This window comes from Trachemys scripta, chromosome 4 (assembly GCF_013100865.1).
Source record: "Trachemys scripta elegans isolate TJP31775 chromosome 4, CAS_Tse_1.0, whole genome shotgun sequence".
Lineage (NCBI taxonomy): Eukaryota > Metazoa > Chordata > Testudines > Emydidae > Trachemys > Trachemys scripta.
Genome location: NC_048301.1, coordinates 20410505 through 20428365, shown reverse-complemented (window position 1 = coordinate 20428365; position 17861 = coordinate 20410505). Strand labels below are relative to the sequence as shown.

Below are 17861 nucleotides of genomic sequence, written 5' to 3'. Positions count from 1 at the left end.
CCTCTCCCCCGCCAGCGGGACAGCTCCCCGCCCCCCTTTCCGCTCCGACCCTCCTCTCCCCCGCCAGCGGGACAGCTCCCCGCCCCCCTTTCCGCTCCGACCCTCCTCTCCCCCGCCAGCGGGACAGCTCCCCGCCCCCCTTTCCGCTCTGACCCTCCTTCCCACCCCGCCTTTGGGCTCCCCCTTCTCGGCACCCCTTCACCACCGGCCCCGCTTGTGGGTCCGTCTTCCCCTTCACTCCTGGCTCCAACCGCCCCGACCCGCCTGGGTGAGCCCCTTTCCCCGCGTCACTCCTTGCATTGAGCTCCTTGGACTCTGACTTCCGCTATCCAGATGCACCTGTGGTGAAATCCTTTCTAAGGTGCCTGTGGGGATCCCAAGGTCCTGACCCACCCCTGGGGCGTTCGGGCCACTCCCCTCATTACAGTGGCGCTCAGTATTTCCCCTTGTGTTGGGCTCTTACAGTCCTATAGGCAAAGGAGCGTGCCCTCCACCCTCCCCTCAAAAAACCACTTCACTTATGCGCCTGTGCCCTGGCTTCTCTCTGTCCCCCTATTGTATAGGGCCCAGTAAAACAGCCTTAGTGGCCTGGAATGGAAGGATATTGGGGCGTTAGGGTTTTTTTTCTCCCCTCTTTATTTTATCCTATAACTCCTATCTTGAGGCTGCCTATGTTTCTTGTTCCATCTTGTGAATACGAGATTCCCATATTTGCTGGCAGGAAATGCCCTCTCTGCTGAGGCAAAATAATTATAAGCAAAACCTTGTGTAAGTGCAGAAAGCTGTCTTGCTGGAGAAATGGCTAAGGAGAGGGTTCTGTTGGGTTGACTTAAAAAATGTGAGTGAATCTGCTTCCTAAATAGTGGTGGGGAAGGTAAGTGAAGTTACAGTCCCTTTTTGCTGCAGCTTGATTTTTAAGAGTTCACTGCTCTTTCTGCTATGTTTATCTCCAAAATAATGTGCTGGAAACCTGGCTTAGCCCATGTTTTAAAAACTGACAAGCCAGCAGATGCATCTCATTTATCTGGCTGTGCATAGAGTGTATTTCCTTTCTGTTAAGTATCAGAGGGGTAGCCGTGTTAGTCTGAATCTGTTGCTTTTTCCTTTCTGTTGTAAACAATGCACAGTATTTCCCTTATTAGGGCTAGTCTACATTGGCAATAGACTTAAAGGGCTTAGTGCATTGACCTGATAATTCAGTGAAGGTAAATGTGCATTTCTGTAACCATTCTGACAGGGGTTTGATGTTCAGTACATCTTTTGAAAGAACATTCATCATTTGAGACCAGTTCTGATCATTCTGTATAATATTTTAATTTGAACAGTTGAGCAATCTCTTTAATTGGAACTGGCTAGTTGCAAATTAATGCAGGTACTTGAATTTGCTAAATTTCATAAGTGATTTAATGCATCAAGCTGTAGTTAAAAGTAGGTGGCTCAGGAATTTGAGGTTTGTGACTTAGCTGATGTGGCAGTTCACATCAGCTAAGTGTTTGCTTATTGAACTTTGATACTGATTTGGAACCTGCTGAAATATCTAGAACTTTCTAAAATAGACCATGAAAGTTCTAGTTATGTTAAAGAACTTTACAAAGTAAGGAGTTAAATACTGGAAGCATGGTAACAATAGGCAAATAGCAACTTTTGTATGCTTAGCAGTTAGCTCATTCTCAACCTTGAACATTACAACCTGCTTTATTTTAAATTCTGATACTCTGTTTTGGAGCCTATTGCAAGGGGATATTGACTAAGGCACAGTGTTTCATCCCATGTTTTTCAAAATGTACCATGAGATATTTCGCCTGAATGGTCACTGAAAGCAAGAAAGACCTCGGCTTAATATATTATCTGAAGGACAGTGCTCCTAACTGCAGTATTCTCTTTCCCCTCTACCCCATTTGCCCCTTCACCTCCCAACCCATTGCCTTGTGCTCTCAATTTTAGATACATTTATATGTATTGCACTGGCATCTAGGGGCCTCAGTCAGGGATTCGGGCACCATTGTGCTAGGCATGGCACAAACATAAGATGATGATAGGCTCTGGTCTAAAGAGCTTACAGTCTTTATAATTCCAAAAGCTGTTGCAGAACCTGAACGTATTACCACCTGTCCCAAATGTCAAACACAACATTGCAGTAATAGCCTAGCTGATAAACCTGATACTATCCAAGGCTTTGTAATTGAAATGTTATCTGGTATTATGTGTTGAATTGAAACAATGTAGAAATATGAGGGTCTCAGGAAAGATGCCGGTGATGTAAAATAGTGCTGTAGATCAGCACGTAGTGGGTGACTTTTTTAGTATCTGCGTAGAAAATGCCATAATAATAACCACATCTAATACTTATTGAATAAAGTTTCTCTCAAGCACTTTGTTACCAGTTTAGACAACAAAACCCAGAGCAGCTGGCTCTTATCAAATGTTTAATGAGAGGGGGGAAAAATTTGTGACTTCATATATTTTTTTTTTCTTTTACCAAGCACTTTCTAGGAAAAAGTTATAAACTATCAAAGTGAAATTTTGCAGATATATATTTAGCCTTCGTGGTTGTGGGGGGGGAGATGGAGGAGGGAACAGGACTTCCAAGATAATTATGCTATTTTTCAGATATTTTAACTACTGATAATGCATAAACCAACAACACTTGTGAGTTAAATGTGTAACAGTATAATAAATGGATAGTTATCTTCTATGTACACTATACAAGTTAATACAAATTTGGACTAATGGACTATGCATGAGATTGGAACTCCTGAGTTGTAATCCTGACTGTTACTGATTTACTTTGTGCCTAGGGAAAATCAATTTTTTTCTTTTGCTCTTCTTTCTCTGTAAGATGTGGATAGTACTTGCCTACCACACAAATGTTCAGAAAATTAAGATAAGCAAGAAACAAGCATTACTTAGACATTACTTGCATGGGAATTCGTTAGAGCTATTTAACTTTCTAGAAATTACTCTAATATATTTAGTCTTGTGCATTGTATCTGGATAAAGATGTACATAAATCTTGTACTCTTTACTGTCTTCTAGTGTCCAAGATGTATGCAGTGTGAAACAAAGTTTGATTTCATAACCAGAAAGGTAAGAGAGAGCAACAAAACATAATAGCCTAAACACATTACATTGTGGAACTTTTTTTGTGAACTCTTATTTTGAAATGTGTTGAAACCTCTCCTTTCAAAAGGATACTTACACCCAAAATTTGATATGCCTTAAAAATAGCTTTTGTTTCCCGCCTCTAGGAGTAGGTCTTCATCCTCTTTAATCTATTATTCTGCTGTGAAATTTTAAATAAATGACTATTTTTAGGACTAAAATACTTTGCTGGTTTTGAGGCAACATATAAGTAACACTTCTCAAAATATGCTGTTGTCAGTAATGCTGGCAAGTAAACGACAAACATGTTCATGTCAGTACACTCAGAGTTGCATAAAATATTGGTTATGTGAGTGAAAGAGTCTAGTATTAGGAACACTTATTTTCAAGGCTAGGATTCTAGGAAGAGCCCAATTATAAAGTACTTGGACAAAATGTGCAAAACAAATAATGGGTGAAGATATTGGCAGAAGATGCATTTGCTATAAGTAAAAATAGTTCTTTTTTTGAATTATGAATAGTAATTCATTGAAATTGATGAGGTGGACTGCACTGGGCATGTAATTCAGTCCATTTATATAGAGTATTTTAATTAACTTTTATGTTGTCTTCCATTGCATGAACTTTTACTAGCAAGCAGCATAGAGAAGGTGTTGTCTTACTGGGAACTACTGTCTGAGGAGATGGAGCATATTGCCAAGAATCTGGAGTTTCTCCTTGGAGAAGGGGAGACATAATTGTTTTAGATTGCTAGTTTGTGCAAAAGTCAGCAGGACAATCATTCTAGCTATGAATAACATTCCTTGCATAACTACCTAATTACACAGACATTTTGCTAGCATACACTGATGGAAAGGAAGAAAGATGAATATAAGATGCATCTTGAGTTGAAACACTTGTTTTGCAATGTGTTATTTGGAATATAAAGCCCAACAGATATGATGTAACTAAGTGGAAAATAAATCTTATTAAATATGGTATACTGGGAATCTTCAGGAATTCTAAAAGTATTAGACTGGTAACTATGATAAGTAAATGTGGCTGGTCAATGAGGAGGATAGGCATATTGGAGAGGTTGATTGGTGGTTCTGTGCACATAAGTTTTGCTCCCTAATTAAAGAAATATTCAGAAACTCAAGCTATCATTTATTCACATCAGTGGTTGAAACTTACTTTGATCCATAAGTTGGTTGCCTGACATGCTCCATCTCCCATGGAGAGTTTTACTATGTAGCATTAATTATTTTAATTTCCTCTGTGATCTCAAACAAGGAATAGCTATTGTGCCTGTCATTTCCAGTGGAAATAATGATTTGGGGTCCCACTACTAGCTGAGAAATTGAAGTTTTTGCACGAGTGCTATTCTACCAGCTTTGAAGACCTCCATGGGGATGCCATCTGGGCCTGGCACCTTGTTGTTTCTAATCTGAGTGATGGCATGCCAAACTTCCTCAGGAGATTGGGGCGGGGGGTCGTCAGCAAGAGGGTCCATTACTGAATGCTCAGGAATGGACTGGATGGTGGCAGCTGAGACTTCAGATTCGCAGATCGATAGTATCTCAAAATGCTCCTTCCAATGTTGCTTGAGGGCTATGTTGTCCTTAAGAAGGGTGGAGCTGTCCTGAGATTGCAGAGGGGTTGTGTCCTTTGAACTTGGCCCGTAAATGAATTTTGTTGCTTGAAAAAAGCTTCTTATGTCATGTTGATCAGCGAAGCTCTGGATCTCCATTGCCTTTGCTTGCCACCACTGATGCTTGATGTCATGCAGCCCCCTTTGAACTACAACTTTAAGCCAATAAGAGTCTTTTTGCTGGTTAGAGGGTTCATTTTACCAAGTGCAAAATGTGCTTCTCTTCTGATGAATAAGTGCTAGGATTTCCTCATTTTCATCAAATCCAATCCAGTGAGTGGAGTATATGCCTTGTGAATTCAGCATGTGCCTTGTGAATAATGGTCTTGAACTCCTCCCAATGTATTTGGATGTCATTGATGTTGTCAGGTAGGTCAGAGAATCTCTCAATGAGGCATCGCTGAAGAGTCTCGCTACTAGCATGATTTTGAAGTTAATGAGAAAATTCAACCCAACCTAAAGAGTGCCAATATTGTTACCATTTTTAAGAAAGGGGACAAGTTAATGTGTGGGAATTATTGAGGCATTGCTCTCTTCTCCATTGCCACAAAGATCCTTGCTTGCATCCTTTTGAATAATCTATCTCTTGCCAAAGTATACTTTTGGAATCCCAGTGTGGTTTCAGACTGTCTCGAGACACCACCGACATGATTTTTCTTGCACAACAGATCCAAGAGAAGTGTATAGCAACACCAGCCATTGTTTATGGCATTTATTGACCTAACTTAGGCCTTTGATTCCCTCAGTTGTGAACTGTTATGGAAAGTCTTGTCTAGGTTCGGCTGTCCGTTGAAGTTTATTCGCGTTCTCAGGTTACTTCATGATGGGATGACCGCGCACTGTCCTCTTTAATGGGTTAGAGATGCACCCGTTCACCGTCTAGACTTGTGTCAATCAGGGCTGTGTTATTGCCCCAACCCTTTTTTCCCCAATCTATGTTGCTGTGATCTTGATTCTTATTTGTGACTGCCTTACTCAATCCCAGTTTTTGAAGAATCACATGGATGGCCAGCTCTTCAACCTAAATGATGTGGCATCTTCATTCTAAAAACAAAGGTCGCTAGGACTGTTATTACAGACTTTTAGTATGCTGATGACTGTGTTATCGCCATGCACACCAAGGCTGACTTGCAATCCACCCTAGATCTTTTCTATGGTGCTATCATAACCTGGGACTTTTCCGCAACATTGGGAAGACTAAGGTGCTCCATCAGCCTGTCCCAGGATAAGTTGCCCCCTTTCTCCCACAAATTGTCATCGGTGGTGAATGCCTGGAAGATGTTGAGCATTTCCCTTACCTTGGTAGCTACCTCTCCCAGTCTATCTTGATGTGGAGATTGAACATAGGACCTGCTGTGCCAACACATCCTTTGGAAAGTTGCTTCGTCATGTCTTTGTTGAGAGATTCGTGAATGGAAGCTAAGATCCTGATCTACGATGCAGTGGTCATCCCCACTCCCCTTTATGGGTGCGAGACCTAGGTGATGTACCAAAGCCATCTTAAGCATCTGGAGTGGCACCTACAGCACTGCCTTAGGAATATTCTCCGTATTAGATGGGAAGACTGTTGCACCAAGGCCAGCATTCTCTCTGCAGCTAACATCACCAATGTTGAGGCGAAGATTATGAAACATCAACTTTGTTGGGCTGGTCATTGTGTGTAGATGGCCAGTACTTGTGTTCCGAAGCAAATGCTCTTTTCTCAATTTAGTCTTTAGAAGAGGATCCACAGGGGCAAAAAAACACTACAAGGACTCCCTGAAAGTATATTTTAAGAAGGGAGGTGTTGACCCAACAAATTGGGAAGAGCTGGCTGGCAATAGACTGCAATGGCATCACATCATACATCAAGCCTCAGCCGTTTTGAATAGAATTGCCTTGCTCACAAGGCTGGAAAACAGCACAGGCAGAAGGAAAATGTACAATATCCCGGCCAGCAGTTGTGCTCTCTCCAAACAACCACCTGTCATGTATGTGGAAAAACCTGTAAAGCACAGATAGGACTCCTCAGCTATCTTAAGTCTCATCTATGACTTTTCCTCCTGGCAGGTATCATCCTTGTATTGAGGGATAGCCACTAATGTCGACTGGCTGCGAAATTATAATTGCTGTGAAATAGGCCTTATCACACTTGCAAATGATTTGCCATTATCCCAACTTCACAGGACACTTGTAGAATTTTTCTTGTTCTGCTAACTGATCATTCAGTCTATAAAACCTGGAATTGCTTCTGTCACTGTTAGACATGGAATTAAATATTTGGAGGGAGAGGAGTGGGCTGAGGATGGAGCCCAGTGGAATCTCCATGGAAAGGGAAGAGGACATGCAAACCACCATTTATATTTTTGCAGTCTTGTTGACAGTGAGGACAAGGATTTAATGGTCCATGGAGACTCCTTTTCACCCTTGTTCACTCTGGTCAGACCTGAAGCACTGTGCTCAGGTGTCTGGAGAAGCTTACACTGCTATTACTCATGCTGGACCGTCTTTAGAGTTCCAGTCTCCAGAGATGTCATGTTAGCACTTCTTACTATCTTTAGAATCATGTGATACTGAATTAGCCAAATCTAGTATTTCCCCCCCCCCCCCTCTGTATCTTGTTGTTACTTGCTCACCTAGTTTCTCTTGTGCATGCCAGTGCTTCAGGAGTAGTTAGTGTTGATGTGGTAACGTTATCAGCTCTTATTAATTGCATCTTTTATAATATTAGTTTTTTTTTTGTCTAGCACCATTGCCGGAGATGTGGGAAGTGCTTTTGTGACAAGTGCTGCAGTAAAAAAGTGCCTCTGCCTCGTATGTGCTTTGTAGATCCTGTGCGCCAGTGTGCTGAATGTGCTTTCATCTCTCAGAAAGAAACAGAATTTTATGACAAGCAGCTTAAAGTGCTTATGAATGGTAAGTTCTACCTGCACAACTGTTGTTTTGATCTTGTACATAGTTATTCAAGTGAGTGTCAAATAAATAATGAGATAAATAGCAGAACTAATTCCCTTATGTTGTCAAGTAAGGTGCTATGTTGCAGTCTCTAGAAATCTCTTTTGAAATACTTCCCCACTGTCCTTTTTTTTTTTTTTTTTTTTTTTCTTGTTTGCTCATTATTTTGTTATCCGGCCGGATCTGTTCTTCGGAGATGAGATTTTCATTTTTATGTATTTTAAAAGTTCGGCTTCTAGAGTCAAAGGAACTCTAATGCCTCTTACTAGCTGATGAATGTATGAGGGAATGGTAATAGCTTTCTTGTAATATTGCACTTTATTAAATCACATCCCTGTACACAGGATCAAATACACTCTTAATAGTAAAGAGAACAATTTTGAAGTCTTATAATGAGAGAGAATACATGCTTCAAACTTCATTTCAGCCTCTGATCTCTTCTTCCTCCCTAGACTGTGTAGGTGGCTGTGATTGTCACTGAACTGTCAATTGTGAATAGATTTAAAGAGCAGTATGAAATATAACTGGAGCCCTGATTGTACTGTTTTTAAAAATGAAGAATCTGATAGGTCTTTGTTAAATTTTTAAAATATCCTGTGACTATTTAAAATTGGGAACATGCCTTTCAAGGGATGCTGAATGTGACTTTAATAGGTATTTTCAGTAGTTAGGCAAGAGCACACCTCTAATTAGAATGCACATTCCTGGTGAGATATCCTACAGCTCCATGAGCATAGGAAGGAATGTACCAGTTTCTATAGAACACTTGCATTTGAATTTTAACACTTTGGTCTCTTTGGTTTGTGAAAGACTCAACCAAAATTAGTGCTCCTCATGGGGTGGGAAAAATGCTTTCCGAACACATCTACACATGGATTACATATAACGTAAAGCACTGGTTATTCTGTAATGTGCTCTGGGGGTGAGGCACAGATGGCTTTTAAACAAACTATTTGTAAGGGGATTATTTTATTCTTCTCACATATAGCAGTATAACTTCATTAACTTTGATGGAGTAACTCCTGACTTACACTGGTGTAACTAAGAAAATCTGAGCATGGGGCAGTCCTGAACTGAACGGCCACCTGCCAATAAAATCTTTATATCTCACTGTATATTCTGTACACTTTTCTAAAAGTTTCTATAATATTTTTACTAACTGCAATATTTGATGGCAAAAATGGTCCCATGTAGCTGCAGGAAACTGTCCCACAATCATTTGATACTGTCCTTTGCCTTTTGCTTTGAGGTTGAGGGTGTGCCTTAAATCAAGTAAACCTACAACAGTCTACACACATTACTCCTTGGGGAATTCTGGGCCAAAAAATAAAAATTCTGCACACAGTATTTTAAAATTCTGCATATTTTGTCAAAATAACATAATATAATCAACCAGTTTCAATTATTTTTGGTCAGTTATTTCAAAATACCTGTTGGCAAGTATATCTGTAACAATACAGACAACAAAAAAGATTCAGGACATCTTTTTTTTGACAAATAGATTCCTTACTAGGCATATTAATACCGAACTCTGAGTAATAATTCATATAAACTACAGTACAGAACCTTATTTCCTGCACCCCTCAGAAGCAGTGCAAAGGCTTGGGGGAGTCAGGGGTAATGGAGGAGCTGAGGGAGAGGGAAGTAAACTGCTGGGAAGGAGCCTGGGTGTGAACTTGGAGGGTTGTTTGGTATGGGTGGGAAATGTATTGAACAGTTTTGTTTTTTTTGGGGGGGGGGGGTTGGGAGGGATTGTTAGGGAGCTTCCCCCATGCAGACCCTGGCTGACACCTAGCCTCTCCCATTCAGTCAGGCACATCTGCCCCGTCCCCATGTGGCCATGCGCTCCCCTCTCCCTGTCTCCATGTGGCCCTGCACTCCCTGTCCTCATGTCTCTGTGCCCCCATTCAGCAACCCACTGTCCCTATGTTGCCCTGCACCTCCCTTCCCCCTGTGCCTCAACTCCCATTCACCCCCTGCCCCAGTCTGTCCTCTCCCACTAGCCCTTATGAGCCCCTATTTGACCCCCCCAACAGCCCCATGCTATCTTTCCTCATTGCTCCAGTTTCCTGGGTCTGGCCTGACAGGCACTGCGAAGAAGGCAGGCTCGTTCTCTTCCCTAGGTGGCTGGGAGCTGCTGCTGTGTTTCTGCACCACAGTGCCCTCTGGTGGGCAAAAGGCAGAACTGCATCAACATTTCAGCAGAAGCTTTTTTTCTGCACAAAAAAATAAAAATATGCGCGCAGTAGCACAGAATTCCTCCAGGAGTAACACATCGGAGAAGAAATATTAACTGATCACAGGATATTTAGTTACAACTGCACCATTTTGCTGCTGCTGATAACAGTGAACTCTTTTGGTGTTCTTTTCAGGATTAGACTTTTAAGATACATTGGGTAAAATGGAGAGCATAACGTAGCTTAGTGTTCAAGCCATTAGGATAGGTGCATTAAGTGCAAAAGTTTATAAAAGGTTTTGATATGCTAATTTTGTTTCTTTCTTAAATTACAAATTTAGCATTTGAATGATTGAATAAATACTTGGGGATTTTTTCCTACTAAGGTGCTACATTCTCTGTTGCTCGGGGAACATCAGAAAAATCGGAGATGATGGTTTGTCGACTTTCCAACAACCAGAGGTGAGAAATGTGAATGGAAACTGCACATGTTAAATCTGGTTAAGTTTTTAAATCTTTGTTTAATCTTCCCATCCCTGCTCTTCATGAGGGCTTGTATGTTGCCTCTACAGCATTTCTGCTGGTTTATGTGCTCTAAAATGTTTCCAGAATCAGCAAGTGGGTACATGGTATGAGTAGGGCCCTACCAAATTCATGGTTCATTTTGATCAATTTCATGGCCAGAGTTTTAAATTTAGTAAATTTAACGTTTTCTGCTGTTTACATCTGAAATTTCACGGTGTTGTAACCGTGGGGGTCCCAACCCAAAAGGTACCCGGAAGTGGTTCTGATCTTCCCCTCTCTGAGCTGCCATGCCTGGCCATAACCTAACCCAGCTCCCAACCTGGTGCGGCCAGGACAGCCCTCCACTGGCCCCAACTCTGCTGCAGCCCGGCCCCAGGCACAACTGGGGCAGCCTGGACCTGACCTGCCGGGGAAGGGATGCCTATCCTGCAGCCCCAGCCCTGGAGCTGCCGCAGCAGGGAGAGGGACCTCTCCCCACACCCAGGTCCTCTCTTCCTGCCATAGTCTTGAAGCACCCCCTTGCACCCCAAACCCCTCATCCCCAGCCCCACCCCAGAGCCTGCACCTCCGGCCAGAGTCCTAACACCCCTGCACCCAACCCTCTGCCCCAGCTCTGATCCCCTTCCCACACTGCGAACCCCTCAACCCTACCCCCATCACGTGAATTTTGTTATGTGCACCAATATGGAGGTGATGTGTCATATTGGTGCACATAACAAAATTCATTCCACACATGGTTGGGAAAAACTAGAGGGAACACTGGTCCTGTCCCTCCCCAGCCCAGCAGGGACTCACAACTAAGAGCTCCCTGGCTGGGATGCTCCCAGGAGCAGGGGGATATCTGGTCCACCTCCACAAGTCCCGGCCAGCTGCAGGAACATCCGGTGCTGGGCAGGAAGCTTCCTGCAGCAGGGGGAGGCACTCAGAGGTGGGTCTGATGTTTTTCCCTCCCACCCTCCTTCCCAGAGCTGCTATGCAAGGAAAGGACAAGTCCTGTCCCTCCCCAGCCCAGCAGGGACTCACAGCTAAGAACTCCCAGGCTGGGGCACTCCCAGCAGCAAATGGGAGATCAGATTTCATGGGGAAGGGCTTATTTCACAGTCAGTGACACATTGCCGTAAAATTGGTAGTGCCCTAGGTATGAGCAGAGGGTAAGCCCTTTTGGGCTTATTGTTATATGTTGCATCATCAGAGTCTGGTTGTTTTTTGCTACTGAAACCTTGCTGATCACAGCAAAAATTTACACTAAAAGTATGTCTGAATTGCAAAAAATGACCCACGGCAGTGAATGTGAGCCTGGGTCAATTGACTCGGGCTCATGCTACAGGGTTAAAAATAGCAGCGTAGATGTTCCTGCTTGAGCTGGAGCCTGGGCTCTGAGGTCAAACCCCTTGTCAGGTTTCAGCCAGGCCTCCAGCAGGAGTGGGAATGCCTACATTACTATTTTTAGCCCTGTAGAGCAAGCCTGAGTCAGTTGACCTGGGCGCTGAGACTCGTTGCTGCAGTTATGTGCATGTGGCGGGTTTGTGTTTTGTTTTAAATTGGGGTGTTTTTTAGCAATGTAGACATACCCTAAGAAACTTGGGTGGCTCCAGAAATTGATGATGGAATATTATGAAGCACTTTGCACGTAAGCCGTTAATTTGAATCTGGCTAGGCAGGTAGTGACAGACTGTTGCTGTCTCCTAATTGGTTGTCTATAAGAAATGAATTCTATATACTGTGCCTACTGTACAGTCCACATGACTAGTGTAATTTTTATTTGTATACTGGTAGCTTCCAAAACCTATAAAGTGATGTACACACAAAGGAAGATTGTCCTTAACCCCCTCAGAGCTTTTAATCTGCAAAAACTTGTATCAGATGAATGCTGGGGATAAAGAGGTACAATATACAAGCAGAATCCTCAGGATGATGACAGGTACATGTCTTGTAAAGTTAAGATGGGAGAGGACCAGTGTGTGGACTAGGAGTTTGGTAACAGATACTGAAGAAAGGGTGGATTTTAGAGTTCTTCTGAAAGACGAAAGCCTAGTTCTGGAGTTGGAGAGGAGAATCTGCTGATCCCAAGGTTGTGGGGTTAGGTGGTAGGAAGAATGGAGCGGCAGTTTAGGGCCCCTTGCCTCAGTGGGGGATGGAAGTGATTGGTTGCTAGTGGACCTGTGGCATGCAAAAGACCAGGTGAGTGCCCTGTCCCTTTCTTTGGGGGAGAAGGGAAGTTCCTGTGTGGGAGATGAAACAGCGAGGAGGATACCTTCAGATAATTTTGACAGGTTTCTTAATTTAAACTCCTACAATCAGAGGGAGGTGGAGTATTCCTCTATTGGAGGTGGATAGGATAGAGGAATGGTTGGTTGATTGTGAATAAAGGTGAAAAGAAATCGTAGTGTAATTTTAAACAAACTGCCTGCTGTCTAGTATCGGGGGGTAGCCCTGTTAGTCTGTATCGACAAAAACAACGAGGAGTCCGGTGGCACCTTAAAGACTAACAAATTTATTTGGGCATAAGCTTTCGTGGGGAAGAAGTGGGTTTTTTACCCATGAAAGCTTATGCCCAAATAAATTTGTTAGTCTTTAAGGTGCCACCAGACTTCTCATTTGTTTTTTTTTTTGTTTTTTTTTTTGCCTACTGTGTGTAGCGTTTGTTTGTTTGTTTTTGTTTTAACCACTTCGGGGTAGGTGCAGTCTTCTGTTGTGTGTTTTAGTGCCTAGTACAGTGGGATCTCAACCCTAGTTGACCTGTAGGTGCTATTGGAATATAAATAATGTGTTGCCAACAGTAATGGGAAGGGTACTGGTTGAGAGGGCATGAGAGGAAAAATTTAACCATTGAAAAAATTATTTCAAAATATTTATTTTAAAAACTGAACTCATGCATAAGGTTCCGGCCTCCACAGAGCTGTGTGTGATCCTCAGGTTATAGATAGTTAGACAATGTCTTTCAAAAAGCCTCAGTCACTTTCCCTCTTGAGGATGCTCTGCAGGAAGTTTTGCAAGAGGCACCTGGCAGTCTGGCCCATAGCTTTCAACTGGCTTTAACTGAAGATCAGAATGGGGGAGGGGAGGAATTTGAGTTTTTATTAAAAGCTTTTCTTCCTATCTTTACTGCTTGCGATTAAGACTGTAGTAATTAATCCATGTGAGGTTTGTCTTAAAGTACATAAACTGTCAGGATACTGTTGGTAGAACCTGTTGTTTCTCTTGAATCAGACTTATTTTGTAAACTTGAAAACTGACACGCTTGTAAGAAGCAATGTTTTCTTCTGTTGTGTAGATATCTGTTTCTGGATGGAGACAGCCATTATGAAATTGAAATTGCACAGATTTCAACTGTCCAGATACTTACAGAGGGATTTACTCCTGGAGGTAAATCTTGCAATGAATCTAAACTAATGGTCATAAGTTATGAATTTGCAATGCTTTTCTTTAACCTAATAAAACAATACACCGTCTTTTACACTGACCACTCAGATATGGGTGCTTCATTTCACTCTTGAGTACAGCAGCAGCATTTGGAAGCCTATCCTTGTGGCTTCTGACAGTAGCATTTTAGGGAAAACTCAAGAATTCAGAATTGACTTCTAACCGTTTGATCCTCAACCCTGTAGAACTTTGTACCTTGAATCAAGTGACAGTGGACATCTTCCCTGCTGCCACTTCCCACTGCTGAACCATAGAGATGCACTCCTGATTGAGTGGGGGTAGTGGTGGGGAAGAACTTTGGTCGTCAGAATGGAAAGTATCAGGATGCAGCTGTGACCTGCTTTTGCTTGAAGCCAACAGTATAAGGGACAGACTCTGGAGTTGATGAAAGTGCAGTGTCAGAGAGGATGTTATCTATAACATGTTAAGAAATAAGAGTCTAACCACAGAGTGGGACCAATTAGTATTATCAAATTAACAAACTGTTAACTACATCTAACTGGTATGTGGTTAACCAAACACTCATGCAGAACTTTACTTTTCACCTGACCCCTGATTGTGGCCAACTGAAATCTGAATGAGGTAACTAACTTTTACCCAAGTCCTACAAAATACGCTCATCAGGCGCAAACCCAGTATTAGAGCACACTAAATAAAAAAGTGGGAACAAGGATTTCAAAAGTGATTCTTTACCATTAATAATTTTGTCAAGTACGACTGGACTTTCATTGTAAATCTCACATCTGTGGAATGTGGGAGCAGTATAGTCACTGTAATTTCAGTCTAATGAACTAACTCCTATATTCAAATCAACCAAATGTGTGGCTATTTGAGTGTAACTTATTGCTCCTTTAATTTCCTTATTCACTGCTCTTCTGACTAATTTTTCTTCTCACTGCTTGCCTACCTTCTTGATGTAGAAAAAGATATTCACACTTATACCAGCCTTCTGGAGAGCCAACACATTACGGAAGGTCAGCAATGTTGTTGTGAACTTGATTCACCTGAGCATGCTGTTATGATGCCCTTTTCAGTGCTGCTTTCTTCCTCTCCTCTTTGCTGTCTACAGATCTTACTGAAATTAATTTTGGGCAACCTGTGTTTAAAAGTGTTAGATTTAAACATGTGTTTTGTGAGATGCCCTTAGAAAGAATAAGAACACACAGAAATTATCCAATCTAAATTCTAAAGTGGAGAACATTTTGACTATTGGAGGAAGACTTAAAATACTTCTGCCTTAATCAGGGCTCCCTTAAATCATATGTTTGTGGCTATTCCCCTTGCTGACAGGCACTATGCATAGCTCACTTCCTGCTGCACAAATGAGTGGGCACTAGAGCATTCACTTCCTGAAGCGACCAAAGTACTGCTGCTCAAGATGGGAGGATGGATAGAGCTAGAAAGGTGTGGATGTGTTGAATGTCCATTTATAGAATAAATGAGGAAGCAGAGGGAATGGGTAAATGGAAGGAATAGAATAAGAAGTGGTGGAAATGGAACAGAAAAGACTGTTCTCATAAGTCTTAAACTTGAGCTCTGGCAGTCATTCCTCATGGAGAGGCAATTACAGGGAACACTAGTCTTGACCTTGGAAACTATTTTAGAATATCTTTAGCATGCATCACTGCAATTTCAGCAAAAACTATCCATAATTAACGTGCCAAATTAGGGAAACGGAAACTTACACTTCATACAAAAAGTGACCAAAATTTAGTATCGCTTTGGAGTTGTAGGTTGATAACTAAGGCAGTTTAGTTTCTTCCACTTATGTCTTATGAAGAGAAAATACTGGTGCTCAAACAGTGTGCTATTGGGCCAGTTTCTAGACCAAAGCAGTGGTGAAATCGCAATAGAAATTATTGAGCACCAGTTGGAAGCTTTGTTCTAGTCCTCATAACGAAATATTGTAAATAAATTGATTTTCTTTAAGTATCTTTGGTAATACATGGGCAAGTGTGCATATTCAAAATGGATAATTGTCTTGCTATTCTGCTTCAATATATGATCTTAACAGTTGTCTTGTTTAGCTGGGTATGTAGAGTATATGTACATGAAATGTATTGCATATGTAATTGGCATGTCATGAGATTTTAAGTGGATCTTCATAAAAACCTTAATTTTGGACAATCAGTACATTTGGCATGATTTGATTCTTAAGATAAGGATTGTCTGCCTTTTTGAGGGGAGAAGCTATTTATTTTATGCCCAAGTGGTGTGGGAGGGGTTGCTTGTTTTGTTTTGGGTGGAACGATGGGCTTGTGACTAAACAAATCATGAAGAGAAAATACTGCTTACTATATTTGTTTTTCTCCTGTCTTGCTGTGTGCTGTATTGTTTACGTAACCTACTACTGACTTTTGCTTACTGGTAGATCAGATCAGTGTCACGTAATCATGTTTGCAACAATCTGAAATTGGTCAAGGTCCCAGTACAGTGAAAGTTAGGCACTCAGTTTTATAATCCAACTAGGTAAATTGGAGAGGGCAGAGGAATCTAATTGCTCCTTTTGCAAAGAGATTGAAAAACACGTTAACTTATAAATGTAATTATGGGGCATGTGGTCAGAAGCTTAGTGCAAGATTCTTTGTGCCTGGATTTCTCTTGCATAGTGCCATAAGGATACTGACCCCTTAGGGCCCTACCCTATGCAGATAATCTTTTCATTTAAATAAATGAGGCCTTTGTATGCATAAGGAGCATTGGATCAGGCAGGTGAGGTGACTTGCAAGGGGATTGGTTTTTGAAGGTTCTGGTGACTTAGTTAACCCTATAATAGTGTACTAAATGCCCCAAACAAAACATTACAGTATGAAAGATGTGGCCATTGGTACATGTTACTCCATACTAACCTTTCTTGATTTTTAGGCTAACCTGATTTCTATGTGTGTTCCTCACTTGTCTTCACTGGGTGGCCTATTAATAATATCATAACTTAAAATCACATCTAGAATATAAATTCTATAAGGTGGGGTGCTCTCCCACACAGTTCCTTGAGTGAAGCCATCCTCTGTGGCAGACACACCCCATTTTCTGATACTTCCAGGAGTTATTTGGCCTCACAGTAGGCTTCCACCATGAGGCCACCTGCCCTCCCACCTATCTGGTAGAGACCAGAAAGCTTTCAGTGCTGTGAGCTTGACTTCCTATCAAGCAAGGACCCCTCTTTTTTAATTAAAATATGAACAATGGTTAAATCGCACAAGAATAACAACTTCCATTGTTTGCAAGCTGCAAGATACTGTGGTGAATTGCCATGAACTTTATTTTTAAGACTTTTAACACTTAAAAAAAAATTCCAAGCTAGAAAGATGTTCTTGCAATGTCAGGGCATAAATGGCTTTATTTCCAGCAATAATTCCCTTTGCTGCTAGCTTCCCTGAGTGATGTTCTGACAGTGCATTCTTGGCTTTGGGTTGTGGTAATACACTGTGGTTCATACTCACACAGTAGCGTACAATAGCAGCAGCTGTTAATGCAGGCCATTTAAAGCATTTAAGTGGTATTGGGAATGAGTTTTATATTGGTGATTATGGACAGAGCATCCCCTTCTTTTGTTTCTCAAGTGGTTAAATACTTTGTTCTCCTACTGCTTGTTCAGGACTCTACTTTAATTTTCCCTTTTCAGGAGGCAATACTCGTGCCACAGGTATGCTCCTGCAGTATAAGGCACCAGGGTCAGAGGAGCTTACACAGATGAAATTTACTGCCAGTGAAGACTTCAATTCTAACAAGAAGCTGTCAGCAGCCTGGCTAGCAGCTATGCATAAGGTAACGTGTGTAAAATACACTTAATGTTTAAAATTGATCACCTTAAGTTTGGTCACCATTTGTGTGCAAAACAGCTAGTTGTGAATGTACTATAAATATAATAAGGCCATAACGCATCTTATACTAGATAGACCATACTCTGACTACAGGACTGGCTTCTGCTGAGGTCTAGAAAACATGCTGGTTTGGCATCTAAATGGGTGGGGGGAAACTGAGTGGTTACAGCAAGCAAGGGAAACTGTCTTTACTCTGGGGCTTTAATATTTGGTGGTAAATGGATTTCCAGATGCCATGGATTGATTG

General features: G+C 41.7%; 1 protein-coding gene across 4 annotated transcripts in view; it reads left to right on the top strand.

Moving 5' to 3' along the window:
* ZFYVE21 (zinc finger FYVE-type containing 21) overlaps positions 1-17861 on the top strand; it is a 31904-nt gene that overhangs the window by 5570 nt on the left and 8473 nt on the right. For 2 of the 4 annotated variants that reach the window (XM_034767897.1, XM_034767893.1), the window contains exons 2-7: positions 3037-3087; positions 7459-7627; positions 10229-10304; positions 13642-13733; positions 14711-14764; positions 17416-17558. In XM_034767897.1, the coding sequence (XP_034623788.1) occupies positions 3049-3087; positions 7459-7627; positions 10229-10304; positions 13642-13733; positions 14711-14764; positions 17416-17558 (573 nt within the window). In that variant the 5' untranslated portion in view covers positions 3037-3048. Of the gene's footprint in view, positions 1-675; positions 875-3036; positions 3088-7458; positions 7628-10228; positions 10305-13641; positions 13734-14710; positions 14765-17415; positions 17559-17861 lie in introns of those variants that run through there. The other 2 variants (XM_034767896.1, XM_034767895.1) reach the window with 2 other exon arrangements.